Below are 20,504 nucleotides of genomic sequence, written 5' to 3' on the forward strand. Positions count from 1 at the left end.
CAGTCCAACTGCTTAACAGGTATTATGGGTTTTAATCTCCTTAACCTTTGCACCACTAACTAGTCCTGGTTAGTCACACCCTTATTTCAGTATTTTATCCTATCTGAATTGCTTTGCATTTTTTCTCTTTTATACGTTTGCATTGTTGGTACCTAGATCTTTCTTTCTTTCTTTTTTTGGGGGGGAGAGGTTTTTGCTATAGGGTGCAGTGTGCTCGCCAGAAAAACAGAGACAAACAGAGAGACAGAAAGTGAGAAATCACCCCCCAGGGGGGATGGCCATGCCACAATCCTTTCTCCTTTATTCTCCTCTCGGGATGTTGGGCATGCACAGGCACGCGCCCAGTGTGAGTTTAAGCTGCTGGGTCCAGGACTCAGACGGCAGTTGACTACATGGGAGTACAGTGACATAGCCATTACGTTAACTGCTGGTCCCGGTACCTAGATCTTAACATAATAAGAAATAAGAGGAAGAATAAATAAAGCTTTTGGATAGCAAGAAACAGATTTTGAGGCTGTTTACAAAAAAACAATAGCATAGCAAACACTTGACTTTTCTGATTGCTGTGAATCATACATACTTAGGCTTGTTACCTAGTCAGACATTAAAATTTCAGAAACATGATAAATTGTATATTCACTAAAGTTTTGCTGTTATAAGTAATACTGATGATATAAAAATGAAAACTAATATTTATTGAGTGTTAGGTACCAGGCTAAGTACTTACTTAATATAACTTTTTTCTTTTTTTGTTTTTAAATTTTTGCCAGAGGGCACAGAACACTTGCCAGAGAGGGAAGAAGAAAGTATCCTGCCATGGGGAGTGGTCATGTCACAATCCCTTCTCTCATCCTCTTTTTTGGGGGAATTTTTGTCTGTGCATGTGCATGCACCTGGTGTATTTTTCGAACTGAAGGGTCTGGGAATTGAACTTCCAGGTTGGCCATGTAGGATCTAGTACCCTTAACCACATGCTGTGGGTTGACCTTATAATTTTTTTTTAAAAGAATTATTTTATTAAACTTTGTTTTATTTATGTATTTATTTATTTTAACTTAACCAGAGAGGGAGAGAAAAAGTGTGAAAGCAAGCCAGCAAGCCTCCAGGTCCCAGTCTCAACCGTGGTTGACCATGGTTGACCTTGTGGGAGTCCATTGCCCTAAACCACCACGCCACCTGCTGGCTCTGGCCCTGTAATTTTGGTTTAAAGTTCTGTAAGGGGATGCTATACTGTTGCACATTTTTCTGAAATTTGAACACAGATTTCTTGACTTCATTGCTCCTTTGTTACTTTTCTGTTTTGCTCTGAAATTGGAGTAAGTTATAGCTTCCTCATCTTTATAACAGGAATTGCTATCCTGTAAGTTGTGAAGACTAATTTTGAATTTGATTGTGAATATCAGTTCTCACTTTAAATTTGTTTATATTAGGAATATTTATTCCTAACTTTAAAACTAATGATTTGGGGGAACCAGCAGTTAACATAATGGCTATGTCGCTGGACTCCCACATAGTCGACCGCGGTTCGTGTCCCGGACCCGGTGGCTTAAAACTCACGCCGGGCGCGTGTGCGTGTGTGCCCAAGATCCCGAGAGGAGAATGGAGGAGAAGGGATTGCGGCGTGACCATCCCCCCTGGGGGGTGATTTCTCGCTTTCTGTCTCTATGTCACTCTCTGTCTGTCTGGCGAGCGCACGCGCCCTACAGTGAAAATCTCTCCAAAAAAAAAGAAAAAACTAATGATTTGGGCCAGCAGGTGGCATGGTAGTTAAGGTGGCTAGACCCCACTTGACCAACTCTGGAGTTTGAGTCCTGGACCCCAACCTGAGAATCACGCCAGGCATGTGTACTCAAAATCTCAAAAGAAGAATGGAGGAGAAGGGATTGCAGCGTAGCCATCCTCCTGAGATGGGGTGGGAGGTGATTGCTCATTTGTACCCACACCCATGCTCTTCTCTCTGGCTCTCTTCTCTGCAGGTACCCTATAGCAAAGACAGAAAGAAAAACACCTAATAATTTGTTTTGTTTTTGCCAGAAGGCTTATGTGCTTGTCAGAAAGACAGGGACAATGAGAGAGAAAGTGAGAAATCACCTCCCCCGGGGGGGCAGCCATGCCTCAAACCCTTTTCCTACTTTCTCGTTCTAGGATTTAGGGGGCACACACATATTCCTGGTGTGATTTTTCAACCTGCCAGGCCCAGGACTCAAACAGTGGTTGGCCATGTGGGAGTCTAGTGCCTTACCCACCACTCCACCTGCTGGCCCTCTCCACACTGTTTTTGGTGTTTATATAGTTGAAATTGATCCATAAATGGAAAACTTTTTCTGTTTATTTTAGGGACTTTTTTTTGATAATGAACACAATTTTTGAATTTAGGGTGATTTTGACTATGTAAGAACACAAAGTAACAAATGTTGAAGGTGGATGTTTATTGTCTTGATTTGATCGTTACATGTCGCTTACATGTTTTGAAAAACCACATGCCCCACAAAGGTATATAACTATTATATGTAAATTAGAAATTAAAATAAATATTATAAAAAGTTGATTTTTAAGTTTGTAAAATAATGTAAACAAAAAAGCTTTCAAAGGTTTATATTCGTGAAAACAAGATCATTTTTCTTTAGACTTAATTTTGATTGGCTGTCAAATTCAGCTATAGTTAAGTTTAAGAGTTTTGATTAAATCCTCAAAAATATGTTAGATTTTTGGGGACCAGCAGTTAGCGTAATGGCTATGTTGCTGGACTCCCACGTAGTCGACTGCGGTTCGAGTCCCGGACCCGGTGGCTTAAACTCATGCCGGGCACGTGTGCATGTGTGCCCAAGATCCCGAGAGGAGAATGGAGGAGAAGGGATTGTGGCATGGCCATCCCCCCTGGGGGGTGATTTCCTGCTTTCTGTCTCTCTGTCTCTGTCTTTCTGGTGAGCGCATGCGCTATATAGCAAAAACCTCTCCAAAAAAAAGAAAAAAAATGTTAGATTTTTTTTTCATCTTTTTGTTTGATACTAGAACAGAAAAGTTCTTAATTTGTTTGTTTATTTACTTATTTAGGATCTGAACCGATGATGTTGGGTTCACCCACCTCTCCAAAGCCGGGAGTTAATGCCCAGTTCTTACCTGGATTTCTAATGGGGGATTTGCCAGCTCCAGTGACTCCACAACCTCGGTCAATTAGTGGCCCTTCAGTAGGAGTAATGGAAATGAGATCACCTTTACTTGCAGGTAGGTGAATTCCTTAAAATAGTTTTATGTAATAGTAATACATGTATTGGAATATTAAAAAGAGTAATGGTACATCATTCACCCTCATCAACACATTTACTAATTAAAAAAATTAAACAGTGCCTCTACTATAAAGCAAAGCCTTTATTTTTAAGACTCTTGCAATAAAGGTAAGCAATATAAAATACAATACTGCTAGTAATTTGAAGAGCCGCCAATTAAAAATGAGTCATATTTAAGGTGCCATTGAATATAAAACTTAACATTTTAAGTATCACTAGGAAAGAGAAAACAGTAAATATGACATAATGCCAAGATACCATTTTTTGTAAACTGGATTTCAAAGACAGTGAAGAGTGGGAGGATGGGAGGAAATGATCTCTTACAATTGATGGTATGTATATAGCAATTTTCTTTAACTGAATTTAGTTTAAATAATTCATCTTAAAATATAATAAATATTTAGTCAAAAGAAGTATAATTTAAAAATTTATACATATGAGGGCTAGTAGGTGGTGTGGTTAAAGGCGCTGGACTCCCACATGGCCGACTGCGGTTCGAGTCATGGACCTGGTGGCTTGCTTTCTCACTTTCTCTCTCTGTCTCTGTCTGTCTCTCTCTGATCAAGCTGGGAAATAATAGTCATTATAATAAAGTTAAATAAAATAATTCTTTAAAAATATTTAAAAATTTATACATATGTTTTCTAGTTAAAGTGAATATTTTCAAATGCAGTGTATTTAGTGAAAGGACTTACTCTGCAAACTATGGGGAATTTTTTCTTTTTTTTTTTTTTCCACTAGCCCATTTTTGTTGTCCTTTCATTTCTTGCATTTGAAATACTTTTCAATGACATCCTTGGCCTAGGATTCCTTGCCATAGTGCTTAACTACTACACAGCTGCAACCAACCTCTTTACTGGGTTTTCCCTCTCTGTCAATTTTACAGAGGCCCACCCATTCTCCTAGTTTCTTGTTGTCATCAACCTTATTCAAGTTGATTTGGTGTTCGACACAAAGGGCCTCCACTAACTTGACATACATGGGTTCATCACAGTTGGATGCAAGCACACACAGGTGGGCTTGGTGCTTGTCTAAGGCTTTGGTGGCTTTGCAAATTCCATGTGGTAGGCCATCGTGGATAAGGGTGGTTTTCAGTACCTCTTGTAAAGCAGTAATAATGTCTATTACACCTCCAGCAGCAATGCCTTCCTCAGCCATGACGGTATATTATGGGTGGAGCGAATCTTTTTTTTTTTTTTTGGGAGGTTTTTGCTATAGGACGTGTGCGCTGCCAGAAAGACAGAGACTGAAAGCGGCAAATCACCATCCGGGGGGATGGCTACACCTCAATCCCTTCTTTCTCCTCTTGGGATCTTGGGCCCGCACGCACATGTACCCAGTGTGAGTTCAAGCCACCAGGTCTGAGACTCAAACCTCAGTGGACTACATGGGAGTCCAGCGTCATAGTCATTACGCCTTTTGCTGGGAGCCGGATCTTGAATGCACCAGAGCCTCCGACTGGTGGCAGGGAATGAGCAAGTTTTTCTTTCTTGCACAGAATTCGCAACTGTGAGTACAAAGTATTATTTCCTAAGTGCTACATGTATCTATTCAAGGACTTCCTAAACAAATATTTTGAAAGATAACTTTGAAGTTTTAACTGTGAGTACTGAGATTTAGTGGTAGAAGTGACTGTATTCTAATTGCTAGCTAATATTCTTTAATTATGTAAGTGGAAACTCTTCATACTTTAATTGTCCTTAAAGTATTATTTGGTTTAGAGAGGTTTTTTTAATACTTCATTTTAATTTTTGAATCAAATGGGGTAATTTTCACAAATTATATTTGAAGTAATTCACCTAAAGACATTATTGTGGACAGATCTTTTTTAAAATTTCTAATTTTATCATTGTAGTTTAATCATATAAATATATATACACACACACCCACACCCACATTCGTTTGACATATATATTGGCATAAACATGTGTATGTATATATATTATTTTACTCCTGTTAATTTTCAAGGGTAGGTAGTATCCCATTCGCAAAAGAAGAAACTGGGGGCCAGCAGGTGGCATGGTGGTTGAGGTATTGGACTCCCACATGGCCGAGTGATTTCAGTCCTGGACCTGGCAGCTTGCTTTCTCACTTTCCCTTTCTCTCTCTGGTCAAATTAAAAAATAGTAACAAAATAAAATTAAATAATTTTTAAGTTTTTCTTTTTTTTATAAAAGAAGAAACTGAGACTAAATGTAATAAATGATAAGCCAGCACTTGCTGGTTAGTAAGTGGCGGAGCAGCACCAGTCCAGGCCAGTCTTGTTCTGTAGAATGTATTCTAGACAGCTTTTGGTGTTGTACTCTCCAGGCTCAGACACTGGCATTACAATAGGTCTGTGCTGCTTCTCTATTTACCATTGCTGGTTCTCTGACTTATAAAGGCATTTTTATGTCATAAAGATTGATCTTTTTTCTATATCTTTGTTAATGTTTTTAAGTATATTTCTCTTGTGGGAAACATGAATGAGCTTTGTTTAATCTTGACAGTCAAATTCACATTAGAAGATTACATTCATATGGAGCCAGCAGATGGCATAATGGTTATGTCTCTGGGCTCCTATGTAGTTGACTGTGGTTACAGTCCCAGACCCTGCAGCTTAAAACTTGTGCTGGGCGTGTGTGCATGTGTGCTCAAGATCCTGAGAAGAAAATGGAGAAGGGATTGTGGTTTAACCATCCCTTCCGGGGGGTGATTTCTCACTTTCTGTCTCTCTGGTGAGGGCATGTGCCCTATAGCAACAATTTCTCTCTCAAAAAAAAAAAAAAATACGATTGTATTTATAAAGTTGTATATAGACTGAAACTGTTTAATACCAACTTTCTTTCTCTTTCAAAAAGAATTATTTAACTATTTATTATTATTTTCCAGCTTGATCAGAGAGGGGGGGGCGGAATGAGAAAGTAAGTCACCAGGTCCAGAATTCGAATCATGGTTGGGTGTCCAACACCATGTGGGAGTCCAACACCTTTAACCACCATGCCACCTGCCAGCCCCAAATACCTTTCAAATGACACATGGAATCAAGTTAACTGCTTACTCTGAGACTTTTAATCAAAATGTAGTTTATGGATTGGGAGTATTGGCATCACCTAGGAGCTTCTCAGAACTGCATAATCTTAGGTTCCACCCCACACCTTGTGAATCAGTCTAAATTTTAATAAGATCACAAGATGATTCTTTACATATTAAAGTTTCAAACGCACTAGAAGATAGAAATTTAAGCCAGTATTTTAGAAATACAAATTTTAAAAACCTTACCAGAAACATGAAAAATCCCTTTGTTTTCTTACCTAACTGTATTTTTTATATATTGTAGGTGGGTCACCGCCACAACCAGTCGTACCAGCTCATAAAGATAAAAGTGGAGCCCCACCAGTTAGAAGTATATATGATGACATTTCTAGCCCGGGACTTGGATCAACACCTTTAACTTCAAGAAGACAGGTAATAACAAGATATGATCCACGTGAGGATAGTACATGATCCTCATGATCCACAATTAATAATGTGGATCATGTTTAATAATGTTAATTCATGTTTTTTCTGTTCTTATACAGTGAGGGTCAGTGATTCAAAATGTTTCCCCAAGGTCTAATTTAGTTTAATGTGTTATGTAAAATAATCAAGTAAGCACATTTGTCATATAATTTATTTATTTAACTTTTATTTATTTATTTATTTTGGAGAGGATTTTTTGCTATAGGGCATGTGCGCTCGCCAGACAGACACAGACAGACAGACAGAAAGCGAGAAATCAATCCCCAGGGGGGATGGCCATGCCGTAATTTCTTCTCCTCCGGTCTCCTCTTGGAATCTTGGGCACACGCACACATGTGCCCGGCTTGAGTTTTAAGCCACTGGGTCCGGGATGTGAACTGCTATTGACTACATGGAGTACAGCAACATAGCCATTAAGCTAACTGCTGGTCCCATATAATTTATTTAAAATTGTGGGCTGGCTTGTAACTTAGTGGCTAACGGGGCCAGATCCCAGAGGGCCTACCCTGGTTTGAATACCAGCCCCAGTGGCTTGAAAAACACACCAGGCACTGGGACCAGTAGGTGGAATAATGATTATATCACTAGACTCCCACATAGTTGACCATGGTTTGGGTCCCGGACCGGTGGCTTAAAACTCATGCTGTGTGCGTATCAAGATCCTGAGAGGAGAATGGATGAGAAGGGATTGCGGTGTGGCCATTGCCACACTGTGAGGTGATTTCTTGCTTTCTGTCTCTGTATCTCTGGCAAGCATACATGGACAAAAATGCCCTTTGGAAAAATTTCTCAAAAAGAAAAAAAAAAAAAAAAAAAAAACCAAACGGAAAAAACACACCAGGCACATGTGTGTACATGCCAGAAATCCTGACAAGAAGGAACTATGGAGGAAAAGAGATTACAGGATGATCACACCTCTTTGGGGTGCATTATTTTATTTCCATGTGTTTTCTTATGTGTATGTGGTGAGTGCATGTGTCCTCCAATAAAAATAAAAGTACTTAAATTGTGTTTATCATGAAATGTATTTAAAATATAATAGAAATATTTTCTTATATGGATAATTCCGTGGTTTTTTTATAGGTATGCATTTTCTACCTGCCTATGCCCCAACCTTAATATATATGTGGAATAAGATTATGGGTTAAGTTATTCCAAATATTTACAAAGTTTAATATTTATATGTAATTTTGTAAAGAAAGAAATGAAGATTCAGGATTTTATCCAGATGTAGGGTACTTGGTAATGTGTTGAGTTTTTTTTTTTTTTTTTTTTTAATAGATTTTGCTGTAGGGGATGTGTGCTCCCTGGAGACAGAGATGGGGAAAACTGAAAAATCATCTCTTAGGGAGGATGGCCATGCCACGATCTTTCCTCCATTGTCCTCTTGGGGTTTGGGGCATGCATGCATGGGCATGTTTTTCAAGCCACTGGGTCTGGGATTCAAGCCACATAGGCAGCCATATGGGATCTAGCCGCCTCAGCCTCCATACCATTGCTGTCCCGAGATTTTGTTTTATGAATAGCTTTATTAATATAATACCAATATCCTTTTAGAGCTATCTTTGCTTCTTTTTTTTTGGTTTTACTAAACATTGTGGTGCTTAAATATTTATGAGCTAACATTTATTATGTTCCTGGTGTAGGTGTTCTGATGGTTTTATTTTTAGTCCTAGTTTATATTCAGTGTAGAGATTCTCTGTTTTTGTGGGACTGGCAACAACAAGGGGCCTGTTACTTCTTAAATAACTTACTAAGCACAGATTCTGATCTTTCAATTTATAATGCATTATCATTTAATTTTTCACAATGAGTCTATTAAGTTCTTCATTTTATCACTGACAAAGTAAGAAAAAGAAAAGTTAAGTAATTTGTCAAGGGTAAGGCAGCTAGTGTATAGAAGAGTCAAGCTTCAAACCTAGGCAGTCTTACCCAGAGCTAGTGCTTCTAATAGCCGTATAGTGCTACTAGAACTCTTGCTTTGTTGGGTGGAAGATGGTATGGATTTTTCTTTTTTTTTTTTAAAAGAATTATTTGCTTTTATTTAATACCATTTGTTGTTATTTTTCAATGCGACTAGACAGAAACACACAGAGAGAAAGGGAAAGCGAGAAAGCAAGCTGCCAGGTCCAGGAGTCAAACCACAGTCGGCCATGTGGGAATCCAGTGTCTTTAACCACAGTGCCACCTGCTGGCTCCTGGATTTTTCTTGGGGATTCGAACAATCAGCATCATCTCTGTTATTTCAAATATTGTTCATTAAGAAGTAAAACAGCTATTGGGAACAGCAGATGGCATAGCAGTTATGTCGCTGGACCTCCACATGGCTGGCTGCAGTTCAAATCCTAGACTCAGTGGCTGGAAACTCAAGCTGGGTACATGTGCATGCGTGCCCAAGGTCCCAGGAGGAGAATGGAGGAGAGGGGATTGTGGCATGGCCATCCTCCTTGGAGTGTGATTGTTTCGCTTTTCCTCTCATTTTCTCTGTCTCCTGTGCCCCCCACCCCCACCCCAGTACATGTGCCCTAAGGCAAAAACCTCCCCCACAAAAGTAAAACAACTATCATTTTACTTCATATAAAAAATGTCTTTTTACCAAATACAACTTTTCATATTTTAGGTAATATGCTTAAGGTCATAGCATACGTTAGATTCGAGGTTTTCACTATAGGGTGCGTGCGCTCGCCAGACAGACAGAGAGAGACATAGAGACAAAGCGAGAAATCACCCCCCCAGAGGGGATGGTCACGCCGCAATCCCTTCTCCTCCATTCTCCTCTTGGGATCTTGGGCACGCACGCACACGCGCCCGGCGTGAGTTTTAAGCCACCGGGTCCTGGACGCGAACCGCGGTCGACTACGTGGGAGTGCAGTGACACAGCCATTACGCTAACTGCTGGTTCCCTGTAGTTATATATTGAATGAAGAATTTAACACTGTGTTTGTTAAAATTTACCTTAACACTGTCTTTCTTCTGTTTTGTGTAGCCAAACATTTCAGTAATGCAGAGTCCTCTTGTTGGAGTTACGACGATGACTCCTGGAACAGGTTAGCATATATGTATTTTTTGTTCCCTGTCTTTTATAAATAGCCAGACTTGGCTACTTGAAAATCACTCTGGGCACATCTGCATGTGTGCCCCAAATCCCAGGAGAATGGAAAAGAGGATTGTGGTGTGGCCATTGCCCTTGCGGGCTTGTTTCTTCCTTTTCCTTTCTCTGTCTCAGTCGAGTACATGTGCTTGGTAGCAAAAACCTCCAAAAAAAAAATCTTGCTAGAAGACGTGTAATTGCTGGAGGGAGGAGACACACAGAGAGAGGAAAGTAAGAAAGCACCCTCTTGAGGCATAGTAATGCTACAGTCCTTTCTCTTCTGTTTCTCTCTCCTTTCAGGATTTTGGGCATTCATTCATACATTCCCAGTGTGTAGTTCAAGCTGCCAGGTCCAGGACTTGAACTGTGCAGTTGGCCATGTGGGTCACAATTCCTTAACCAACAGGCCATAAATTGGCCCTTCTTTTAATGGTAAAGACTATCATTACCATTGTTGTTATTATTACTAAAAGGCATGTACACTTGTCAGAGAGAGAGAGAGAGAGAGAGGACAAAGCTCCTCTCATGGAGGATGATCATACTGTAATCCCTTCTCTTACCTCTCTTCCTTCTTTTGGAATTTTGAACATGTACACACATGTGCCTGGCATATTTCTCAAGCAGCTGGGTCTGGAATTTGAACTGTATAGTTGCTCATGTGGGAACCACCAGGTGATAGAGTTGGCCTTAGAGATTATTCTTAACTCTAAATGAAGATGAGAGTTTTGTTAATAATTACCAACATTTTTTCTTTATATTTTATAGTTGGAGACTTTCTTGAATATCAATAATTTCCTTCAGGAAGAAAATAATTTGTTTATTGATTCTCTTCTGAATTTATAGGTTTGATGCGTAGTCTATTCAAAATACTAAGATTTAAAAAAAATGCTTGCTTTGGCAGCACTAAAATTGTAAGGCTGTAATGTTGGGTAGAAGATTAGAACGGCCCCTGCACAAGGATGACATTTAAATTTGTGAAGCAAGCATAATAAAACAAAAATACATTAGAAATAATTACGTGTGTAGATACTTCAAGTAAATTTCAAAATTTTACACACTAGAATGAACTGTGGTAGGAAAAATACGCCTGTCAGAAATTGGTCACTGAGAGCCACTGGTGCTTCTACTTTGAGTTTAATCAATTCATGTATAGTGAGTCTTAATGGAGCATAAGTGAAAAAGAATATTATTGAGAAATTGTGTAGGGTGTTGAGATCTGTCATGCATGGTCAATAATATACAAGAGATAGAAAAGTAATTGATGAGAGAACTGAGGGGGCAAACCTAGATTTTTTTTCACTTAAAGCTATTTTTTAGCTTCTATATTTAATGGTAAGTATAAATTTCTTAGATATCTTAAAAATGTTAGCTTTTATTGTTTTGTTTTTAAGTTTTTACCGTAGGGCATTTGGGCTCACCAGAGAGACACAGAGAGAGAGAGATAAAGTGAGAGGTCACCCCCCCCCCCCAATCCTGGGAAATAATTGCCATGCAGCGATCCCTTGTCCTCCATTCTCTGATCAGTATTTTGGGCATGCATGCACATACATCTGAGGTGATTTTTAAGCCCCTGTGTCCAGGGCTCGAATTGTTGTCGGTCACTTGGAAGTCCAGCACTTTAACCACCAGGCCACCTGCTGGCCCCAGATGTTAACTTTTTGAGATTGGTAAATTTTAAAAAATCTATTTATCTTTATTTATTATTATTATTTTAATTTGATCAGAGAGAGAGAGAGAGAGGGAGAGAGAAAGGGAAAGCGAGAAAGCAAGCCACCAGGTCCGGTACTTGAACTGTGGTCAGACATGTGGGAGTCTAGTGCTCTTAAACACTTTTCCACCTGATGTTCCCAAGATTGGTAAATTTTATAAAGAGATATTATGTGCTATAATGGCGATGTGTACTGTTTTATGCGTAGTGGTTTTTTTTTGTGTGTGTGTGTGTCTGGTAATCTAACTGATGCTAAGATGTCTTTCAGAATCTTACTTTTGGTGCATGAAAGCCTTAGTCATACCACAGAGTAGAGAATTTGGACAAAGGAATATCAGAAACACATTTTATTTTTAATTTACTAGAGGCAGAGTAGAGAATTTGGACTAAGGGATATCAGAAACACATTTTATTTTTAATTTACTAGAAGGTACATGTATTCTCTGGAGAGAGAAAAAGAGAGGGAAAGTGAGAAAGCATCCCCCATGGAGTGTGGTCATGCCACAGCCCCTTCTCCTACCCCGTATAAACTAAGCTACACATCTTGAGAAAAAGAGGAGTAGGTAATCCTGGATTACCTTGGTGGTCCCTAAATCTAGTTACAAGTGTCTTTCTTTCTAAGGGAGGCAGAGAAATTTGACACAGAAGAGGAGAAAGTTGACACAGAAACATACAGAGGAGGAGGTGGTGTAAAAGAGAGGCTGAGGTTGGAGTGTTGTTGCCAAAACAACCAGTAGTCCCCAGAAGTTAGAGGAGGCAAACAGTGGATTCTTTCTTGTGAGTTTCTAGCAGCCAACAATTTAATCTTGGATTTCTGGTCTCCAGAACTGTGTATAATAAATTTCTGTTGTGAGTGACCTAGGTTATGGTAATTTTTTACAACAACCACAGGAACCTAATGTACGTATGTGGTTTTTTTGGGCAATGACATTCTTAGACCAATATCTACTACAGAATAAGGGGATTTTAACCCAACAAGCAGTCTGTTGGCTACGATATATATATTTCTTTTTTAGAATGCATAAACAGTTCCAAACATTTTATTTGTTTTAAAGTGAGAACTTCTCTTTTTTAACCTCTTGACTATTTCCCAGTTCAGCATAGTGTACAGCTGTCATTCTAGGACTTGCCTTTGTCAGTTTCTGGTGTTGAGCACTTTCTTCTACATAGCAGGTCTCTCACTTTGTTTATGTCCTCATTTTGATGAAGAACATTTTTTTTTTTTTTTGGGAGAGGTTTTTGCTATAGGGCACGTGCGCTCGCCAGACAGACAAAGAGAGACAGAGAGACAGAAAGCGAGAAATCACCCCCCAAGGGGGATGGCCACGCCACAATCCCTTCTCCTCCATTTTCGAATCTCTTGGGATCTTGGGCATGTATGCACATGTGCCTGGTGTGAATTTTTAAGCCACCGGGTCCGGGACTCAAACTGCGGTTGACTACATAGGAGTCCAGCGACATAGCCATTATGCTAACTGCTAGTTCCAATGAAGAACATTTTTGAGTCTCTTTTTAAGAGAACTTGCGTGGGAAGTAAAAGTTCTCTTTTTGTATCTTCACACTTGGTAGTCTGGTGCAGTATAGTATCTTAGGTCAGAATTTTGGAAGCATCATTCCATTGTCTCTACTTCGCAGTGTTCCGTGGAAGTCATCTGTGGTGAGTTTGCTGAGTATTTTGTCTGGCCTGTTTTGGAAAAATTTATGATATTTCCATGGTTGGTATTCTCAGTTTCGCAAATGTGCGTATGTACTTTGGGACATTTTCATTTGTTTTGCTGGGTTATTGACTGATCTTGTCAAGGCATTTCCAGCCTTCAGTTCTAAAAATTACCTCTATTTATTTGGTAATTGCTTTCCCTGGTCTCTGGAATTTTTTTCTTTTTGTGTATTGGATCACTGCAGAGATTTTAAAGTTTCTGCCTTTCCCTCCCCCTTGCATTATCATTCATATTTGTATTCTACTTTCTGAGAGATTTTTCTCAAAAAAAATTTTTTTTTTTTGCTATCATTTCAGCTTCCAAGACTTTTTCTTTCTGTTTTTTGAATGAACTTAGAAATGTAATACCTGTTCTTCCATGGATAAAATGTCTTAGTAGTGAGGTTAATAGGGGTCTTTTTTATTCCTGCTCTTATTATGTGTTCCCTTCTAGTTGTTATTTTTTTTCTGATTTTTTCCCCCATGTCTTTTATCATTGTGAAGGCATGTATGACTCACTGAAAAGCTATTTGGAATCCGTGTATATAAAGGCTCAGTTCTGGCAAGAGTTGGGGGGATTGGGGAGAAGCTATTTTATTTCTTACTGAGCTTCATCGTAAGAGTATTGGACACTGAGGAAGCTTTTTGTTGGAAGAAGTTCTAATTTCAGCATTTGTAGGTTTAATTTTCCTTTTAAATTTTCCCAAAGAAGATTCCTTTAATACTCTGCCTTCATATCTAAGCTTGTGTGCTGAATATAGATAGGGAGAAGTCTCTTTTTTAGTGTGCAGATCTTTACTTAATCTCCTTACAGATGTTCTCTGCCAAACCTGAATTCATGGAGTCTTGAGCTGTTGAGGTTCCTTTTGTTCAAAGGCAAATTCCTTCATCTCTTGCAGATGAAGTGGGAGAGTAGCAGTTACGCTGGCTGCCCTAGGATATGGAGAAGCTTGCCATCTAATTCCTAACTACATAGACTTTAAACTAATTTTCCTTAACTTCACCCAGAAGCTTTAATATAGTACCTGTGATCTTCAAAACCTGAAACTTTTCTACAGTGACTATTATTAGGCACCTGAAAGGGATTGACAAAGAGCTATTCTTGATTAGATATTGTATCTCTTGTTCAGTATGCTTTTGGGTACAATGAGTGTGTCAAACTACAAAGACTGAGGAAATAGTCCTTGAAGACTGCCCTCACTTTAGATACCAGATTCAAGTTTGGGAAACCTAAGGGCTATCCTCACTTTAGCTGACTGTAATTTTGGGATATCCCAAGATGCTTCTTGAGTTTGGTAATTTACTAGAAGAGTCAGATCATTAGAAGTGATATATGTATGGTTACAGTTTTATTACAGCAAAAGGATACAAATTAGAACCAGCCAAAGGAAGAGACATGTAAGGTTAACCATGAGAAAATTCCAAATGTGGAGTTTCCCTTCCATTGTCCTTAGGGGTATTTGTTTTCTTCCCAGGAGTGATGTAAGGTCATACATAGTGTTCTAGCAATACAGAGTGTTACCAGTTCCAGTGAACATCCATGTTCAGAATTTTTTTTTTTTGCCCAGAGTTTTTTGGTTTTTGCCTTAGGGTATGTGCACTTGCCAGAGAGAAAGGGAAACAGAAAGTGAAAGGCAAAGTGAGAAATTACCCCTCCGGGGGGCATGGGCACAAAGCAGTCCCTTTCTCCTCCTGGGATCTTGGGTGCACATGCACATCCGCCCTGTGTGTTTCAAGCCACCAGGTCCAGAACTTGAACTGTGGTTGGACACGTGGGAGTCCAGTGACATAGCTGCTATGCCATTCTGCTGGCCCCATGTTCAGAATTTTTATTGGAGTTTCATCACAGACTTGATTGAAGTAGGTGAGCATATTTTCCAGTCCTCTTCTTCCATGATGTGGGATGGTATCATGGGGCTCAGAGCTCTAACCATTTTATCACAAGGCTGGTCTTTCTGGAGTGACCAATCCCTACCATGAGTCAGCTTGTTAGCTTGAACAGTCTAGAGGTTCTCACTAGGAACAGCAAAGATCTCAGGGTTTAGAGGTTACCTCCCAGAAACTGGGCAAAGACCAGACCTGTTACTGGGCTGAGGCCAAAGTCTATTACATGTTGTACTACTCTGTTTCATGGTAAGAAGGAATGAAACACTGCCAGGACCCTCTCTTTTAAGTTTCATTTGCCATGTATCTGTTTCAAATTTACTATTTTTCAAAGCAATTTTTGTTATAGGGTAGGTGCACTCGACAGAGACACAAAGCAAGAAATCACTACCCAGCGAGGATGACCACACTGCAGTCCCTTCTCCACTATCCTCTCATGATTTTGAGCATACACACACACGTGCCCAACATGTTTCAAGGTGCTGTGTCTGGGACTCGAACCATGGTGTACCATGTGAGAATCCAGTGCCTTAACCACTATACTACCTGCTGGCCCCACTACTATTTTTTTTGTAATCTCTTTTAATTTAGGTTAAAAGTGTGTTTTGAAGGGCCGGCAGGTGGTGTGGTGGTTAGGAGCGCAGGATTCTCACTCAAATGGCAGACCATGGTTCAAGTCCCAGACCTGTGACTTACTTTCTCCCTTTCCCTTTCTCTCTCTCTCTTTCTCTGTGGTGAAGTTAAAAAATAATAACAAATGGAATTAAATAAATAAATATTTTTTTTAAAAGTGTCTTGAAATAATTGAATCTTTAATTGAAGACATTTTCATAAAGGGTAATAAGGTCTTTTACCCTCTGCTTTAATCTAATCTTATGAGGGATGTTTAAATAGTAATTTACCGAGGGAGACACATTATAGTCCAATTTGATGTGGTTTGATAGGCACACTTTATTTTCATCTATAAAGTATAGCGTGTGAATACCAGAAGTCTGATTGAAAGGAAGTAAAATCAGTGGAGCAATTAAACGTTAACAAGGTGGGGGGCAATTATGGTAAAGTTATGTAAATAGTTTTAGATTATGTATAAGTAATTATATTTTTCAGAGTAGTTGACAGGGCAAAAATTAGATTGCTTATTCGTTTGAGACTTAATTTTGATTTGTTTTATTTTTAAAGGTCATAATGGTTGTCTCAGTTTGAACCTTCATTTAATTTCTTGCTTGAAGGTTATTGCATGATGTAGCATAACTAAATTGTACCTTCTTAATGATTATGTAAAACATAAAAAATTTGAATTAGCTTCAGAGTCTATACTAAAATGCTCTTTTACTCTCTGGTTTGTTAAAGGCATATCTTTCTTGAAAGAACTAAATTTACTTAAGGCTTTTATATAAATATGTTTTTGTTTACTTCTAAGGTTGTTGACAAGCAGATATTTTAAAAACATACAGCATTTGGGGCTGGCGGGTGGCATAGTGGTTAAGGGCGCGGGAGTCCCACGTGGCCGACCTTGGTTTGAGTACCAGACCTGGCAGCTTGCTTTCTCTCTCTCTCTCTCTTTCTTTTGCTCTCTTGCTCTGTCCCTCTCTGGTCAAAATAAAATAAATACATAAAAATAAATAAATAAAGTTAAATAATTCTTAAAAAAGATACATTTGTCAAGTAGGATGTTTTATTTTAATTTAGCCTTATATTAGAAGTATGTTGGAATTGGGACCAGCAGTTGGCATAATGGCTCTGTCACTTGACTCCCATGTAGTTGACCACAGTTGGAGTCCCCGACCCTGTAGCTTAAACTCACACAGGGCGCATGTGCGTGCGTGCCCAAGATACTGAAAGGAGAATGGAGGAGAACGGATTGAGGCGTGCCCATACCCCCTGGGGGGTGATTTCTCACTTTTTGTCTCTCTGTCTCTGTCTTTCTGGTGAGTGCATGCACCCTATAGCAAAAACCTCTCCCCCCCCCCAAAAAAAATATATATATATATTGGAGACAGCAGGTGGTGTGGTGGTGAAGGCGCTGGACTCCCACAGGGCTGACTGGTTTGAATCATGAATCTGGTGGCTTTTTCACTCTCTATCTTTCTGGTGAGTGCATGTACCCTGTAGCAAACTAAAAAAAAAAAAATAATGATAACTAGTAATAAAAATGACAAAAAATAAAAGATAAATAAATTTATTATTATTTTAGTATTTTTTAATTTCACTAGAGAGGAGTGGGGCGGGGGGGGGGGGGGCAAGGGGAGCAAGCCAGCAAGCTGCCAGGTCTGGAACTTGAACTGTGGTCTGCCGTGTGGGAGTCCAGAGCCTTAACCATCATGCTACCAATTCTTAATAAGAAAAATGTTTTTTACCTATTAATTGGGACTGTGGTAATGGAGAAAAGAATAATTGTTAAACATATTAGAGTTTGTCACATGTACTTTTCGATAATTAGCATTTCTTTTAAGTTATTTACTTTATATGATCTCTTTTTTGCATAAACTCAGGGTTTTTTTTAAAGATTTATTTTTTAAGGGATTTTCGCTATAGGGCATGTGTACTTACTGGAGAGATAGAGAGACAGAAAGCAAGAAATCATCCCTCAGGGGGATGGCCACATTGCAGTCTTTTCTCCATTCTCCTCTCGGGATTTTGGGCATGCTCTCACACATAACTGGCATGAGCTTTAAGCTGCCAGGTTTGGGACTCGAATTGTGGTCGACTACATGGGAGTCCAGCAATTTAACCATTACACCATATGCTGATTCCTGTTTATTTAATTTTATTTACTACTATTATTTAATTTGACCAGAGAGAAAGAAAGGGAAGGTGAGAAAGTAAGCTGACAGGTCTGGAACTCAAACTGCAGTTGCCACGTTGGAGTCCAAAGCCTTAACCACCATGCTACCTACTGGCCCCATGTAAATTCAGTTTGTTTGTTTGTTTTAAAGAGATTTTTGCTATAGGGTACATGTGTTTGCCAAAAACACAGAAAGATACATAGAAAGTGACAAATCATCCGCCAGGGTGTATGACCATGTCACAATCCCCTTCATTTTCCTTTCAAGATTTTGGGCATGCACTCACTTGCCTGGCGTGATTTCAAGGCACCAGGTCCAGGACTCAAACTGTGATCGGCCATGTGGGAGTTCAGAGTCTTAACCACTGTGCTACCTGCTGGCCCCTAAACTCCGTTTTAAAAGTCAGATAATCCTGTAAGACTGAACTATGTAATGTGGGTGTAGGGAGGGCGTCAGAAAGTTGATAGAACATCTCTGTATTGTGGAAAAATTATGCATGGATTTTAAAATTTACTTTATATCAGAACTTGTACTTAAATTCCATTTTTCCATGAACTTTTGGATGTATCCTTATATACTGTAATTCTAATCGCTTTTGTATACTTTCCCCCCCTTTGAGAGATTTTTGCCATAGAGTGCGTGCACTTGCCAGAGGAACAGAGAGACCAAAGCGAGAAATCCCCCCCCCGGGGGGGAAGGCCACACGGCAGTCTCCTCTCCACTTTTCTCTCGGGATCTTGGGCGTGCATACACACCCACTAGTGGGAGTTTTAAGCCGTCGAGTCTAGGCCTCAAACATGGTCCACTACGTGGGAGTCCAGTGATGTAACCGTTAAGCCATCTTCTGGTCCTTGTATACCTTTATTTTTTTAAAGAATTATTTTATTTAACTTTATTTATTTATTTATTTTATTTTGACTAGAGAGAGACAGCAAGAGAGAGAAAGTGAGAAAGCAAGCTGCCAGGTCTGGGACTCTAAGTGCTGTCGGCCATGTGGGAGTCCAGTGCCCTTAACCACTGTACCACCTGTCGGCCTTCTTTTTACACCTTCTTGGTTTCTCTAGAGTTAATTATTGTGCTTTCATTTATTTGATTGCTTTTATAATAACATTTTGAATATTGGCTTCTCAGACTTTCCAGCTGGCAAATTTTATTTCAGCTGGTGACTTAACTGCTGTTTGAACATGAACAGGTAGTCTTAAGCATCTTTCTTTTTTTCCTTCTAGGTTCTAGAATAATATTCTAAATTAAATAGTTTTTTAATAAGCCTAAATGATTTGAGGTGATGAAATATATCTTTATGGATGGAAATGTTATGTTAATAGGTTAAATCAGGATAGTTTTGTATTTTAGAGTTCAGAGTTGTAAAATCCTGGGGCTAGCAAGTGTCATAGTGGTTAAAGCACTGGACTCCCACGTGGCTGACTATGGCTCGAGTTCTGGACTCTGGAGGGTCTTGAGACTCACGAGTGCATGTGTGTGTGTGCCCAAAGTCCTGAGAAGAGAAGGGATTGTGGATGACCATTCTTCTTGGGAGATGATTGCTCACTTTTTGTCTCTTTGTCTCTCTGGTGAGCAGATGTGTCCTATAGCAAAAATCTCAAAAGAAAAAAAAAAAGTCGTGAAATCCTTAGATAACCATATTTTTTCTCTGCCATTAGAGTCACATTGTTGCATCTTAGTGTTTACTTGGTGGCTTTCAATGTTGATCCTGTCCATGATGTAGTTTGTTTTGCCACCATTTTTTTTTTTTTTGAGAGTTTTTTTTTTGCTATAGGGCATGTGCACTTGCCAGAATAACAGAGAGAGACAGAGAGACAGAAAGCGAGAGATCACCCCCCAGGGGGGATGGCCACACCACAATCCCTTTTCCTTCATTCTCTTCTTGGGATCTTGGGCATGCACGCACACGCACCTGGTGTGAGTTTTTAAGCCCCCGTGTCCAGGACTCAATCCGCGGTTGACTACATGGGAGTCCAGCGATATAGCCATTACGCTAACTGCTGGTCCCTGTTTTGCCATCATTTTGAGGCAAGAGATGAGCATCATTCCTAGAAATCTTTTAGATTTGACCTTATGAATTATTTATGCCATTAATGCAAAAGAATAATTATGCCAAATGCATCATTATATTGATGTTATATGAGAGGGCCTTCAGAAAGTTTGTGGAAAATGCTTACTATGAAAAAATGCATGGATTTCAAATTTTTGCAGCAAAATAAACTCATACTGTAATTCCATTTTCCCTGAACTTTTTGAATTACCCTTTTATATTAAAATAGTTAACTGTTGTGAATGCTTATCTATGCAGTATTCCATTTGATTCTTAGAGTAACAGGTAAGTCTTACATTACAGGTTCCTTGTAGATGTAATAATAACTGAGGGAATGTAACATGTATTGAACCACTTAATCATGCTCTCAGTTAATCTTCAAATATCTATTAATGTTAATAGTTATTTTAGATATACTTGTGTTTTCAGTTCTTCGTATGTAAAATGGGGGTGATATATACATATGTGTGTGTGTGTATGTATATATATATATATATA

General features: G+C 39.1%; 1 protein-coding gene and 1 pseudogene across 5 annotated transcripts in view; one reads left to right on the forward strand and one right to left on the reverse strand.

Annotated features, from left to right (window-relative positions):
- The window catches only part of NUP35 (nucleoporin 35), a 45,203-nt gene that overhangs the window by 8,925 nt on the left and 15,774 nt on the right, over positions 1-20,504 (forward strand). For all 5 annotated transcript variants that reach the window (XM_006143838.3, XM_006143840.3, XM_027770072.1 and 2 more), the window contains 3 exons: positions 3,055-3,225; positions 6,607-6,734; positions 9,775-9,835. In XM_006143838.3, coding sequence (XP_006143900.1) covers positions 3,066-3,225; positions 6,607-6,734; positions 9,775-9,835 — 349 coding nt within the window. In that variant the 5' untranslated portion in view covers positions 3,055-3,065. The remainder of the gene's footprint in view (positions 1-3,054; positions 3,226-6,606; positions 6,735-9,774; positions 9,836-20,504) is intronic.
- LOC106734407 (40S ribosomal protein S12 pseudogene) lies at positions 4,066-4,445 on the reverse strand (annotated as a pseudogene).

Source organism: Tupaia chinensis, unplaced genomic scaffold (assembly GCF_000334495.1).
Source record: "Tupaia chinensis unplaced genomic scaffold, TupChi_1.0 Scaffold000111_1, whole genome shotgun sequence".
In the NCBI taxonomy this organism is placed as follows: domain Eukaryota; kingdom Metazoa; phylum Chordata; class Mammalia; order Scandentia; family Tupaiidae; genus Tupaia; species Tupaia belangeri.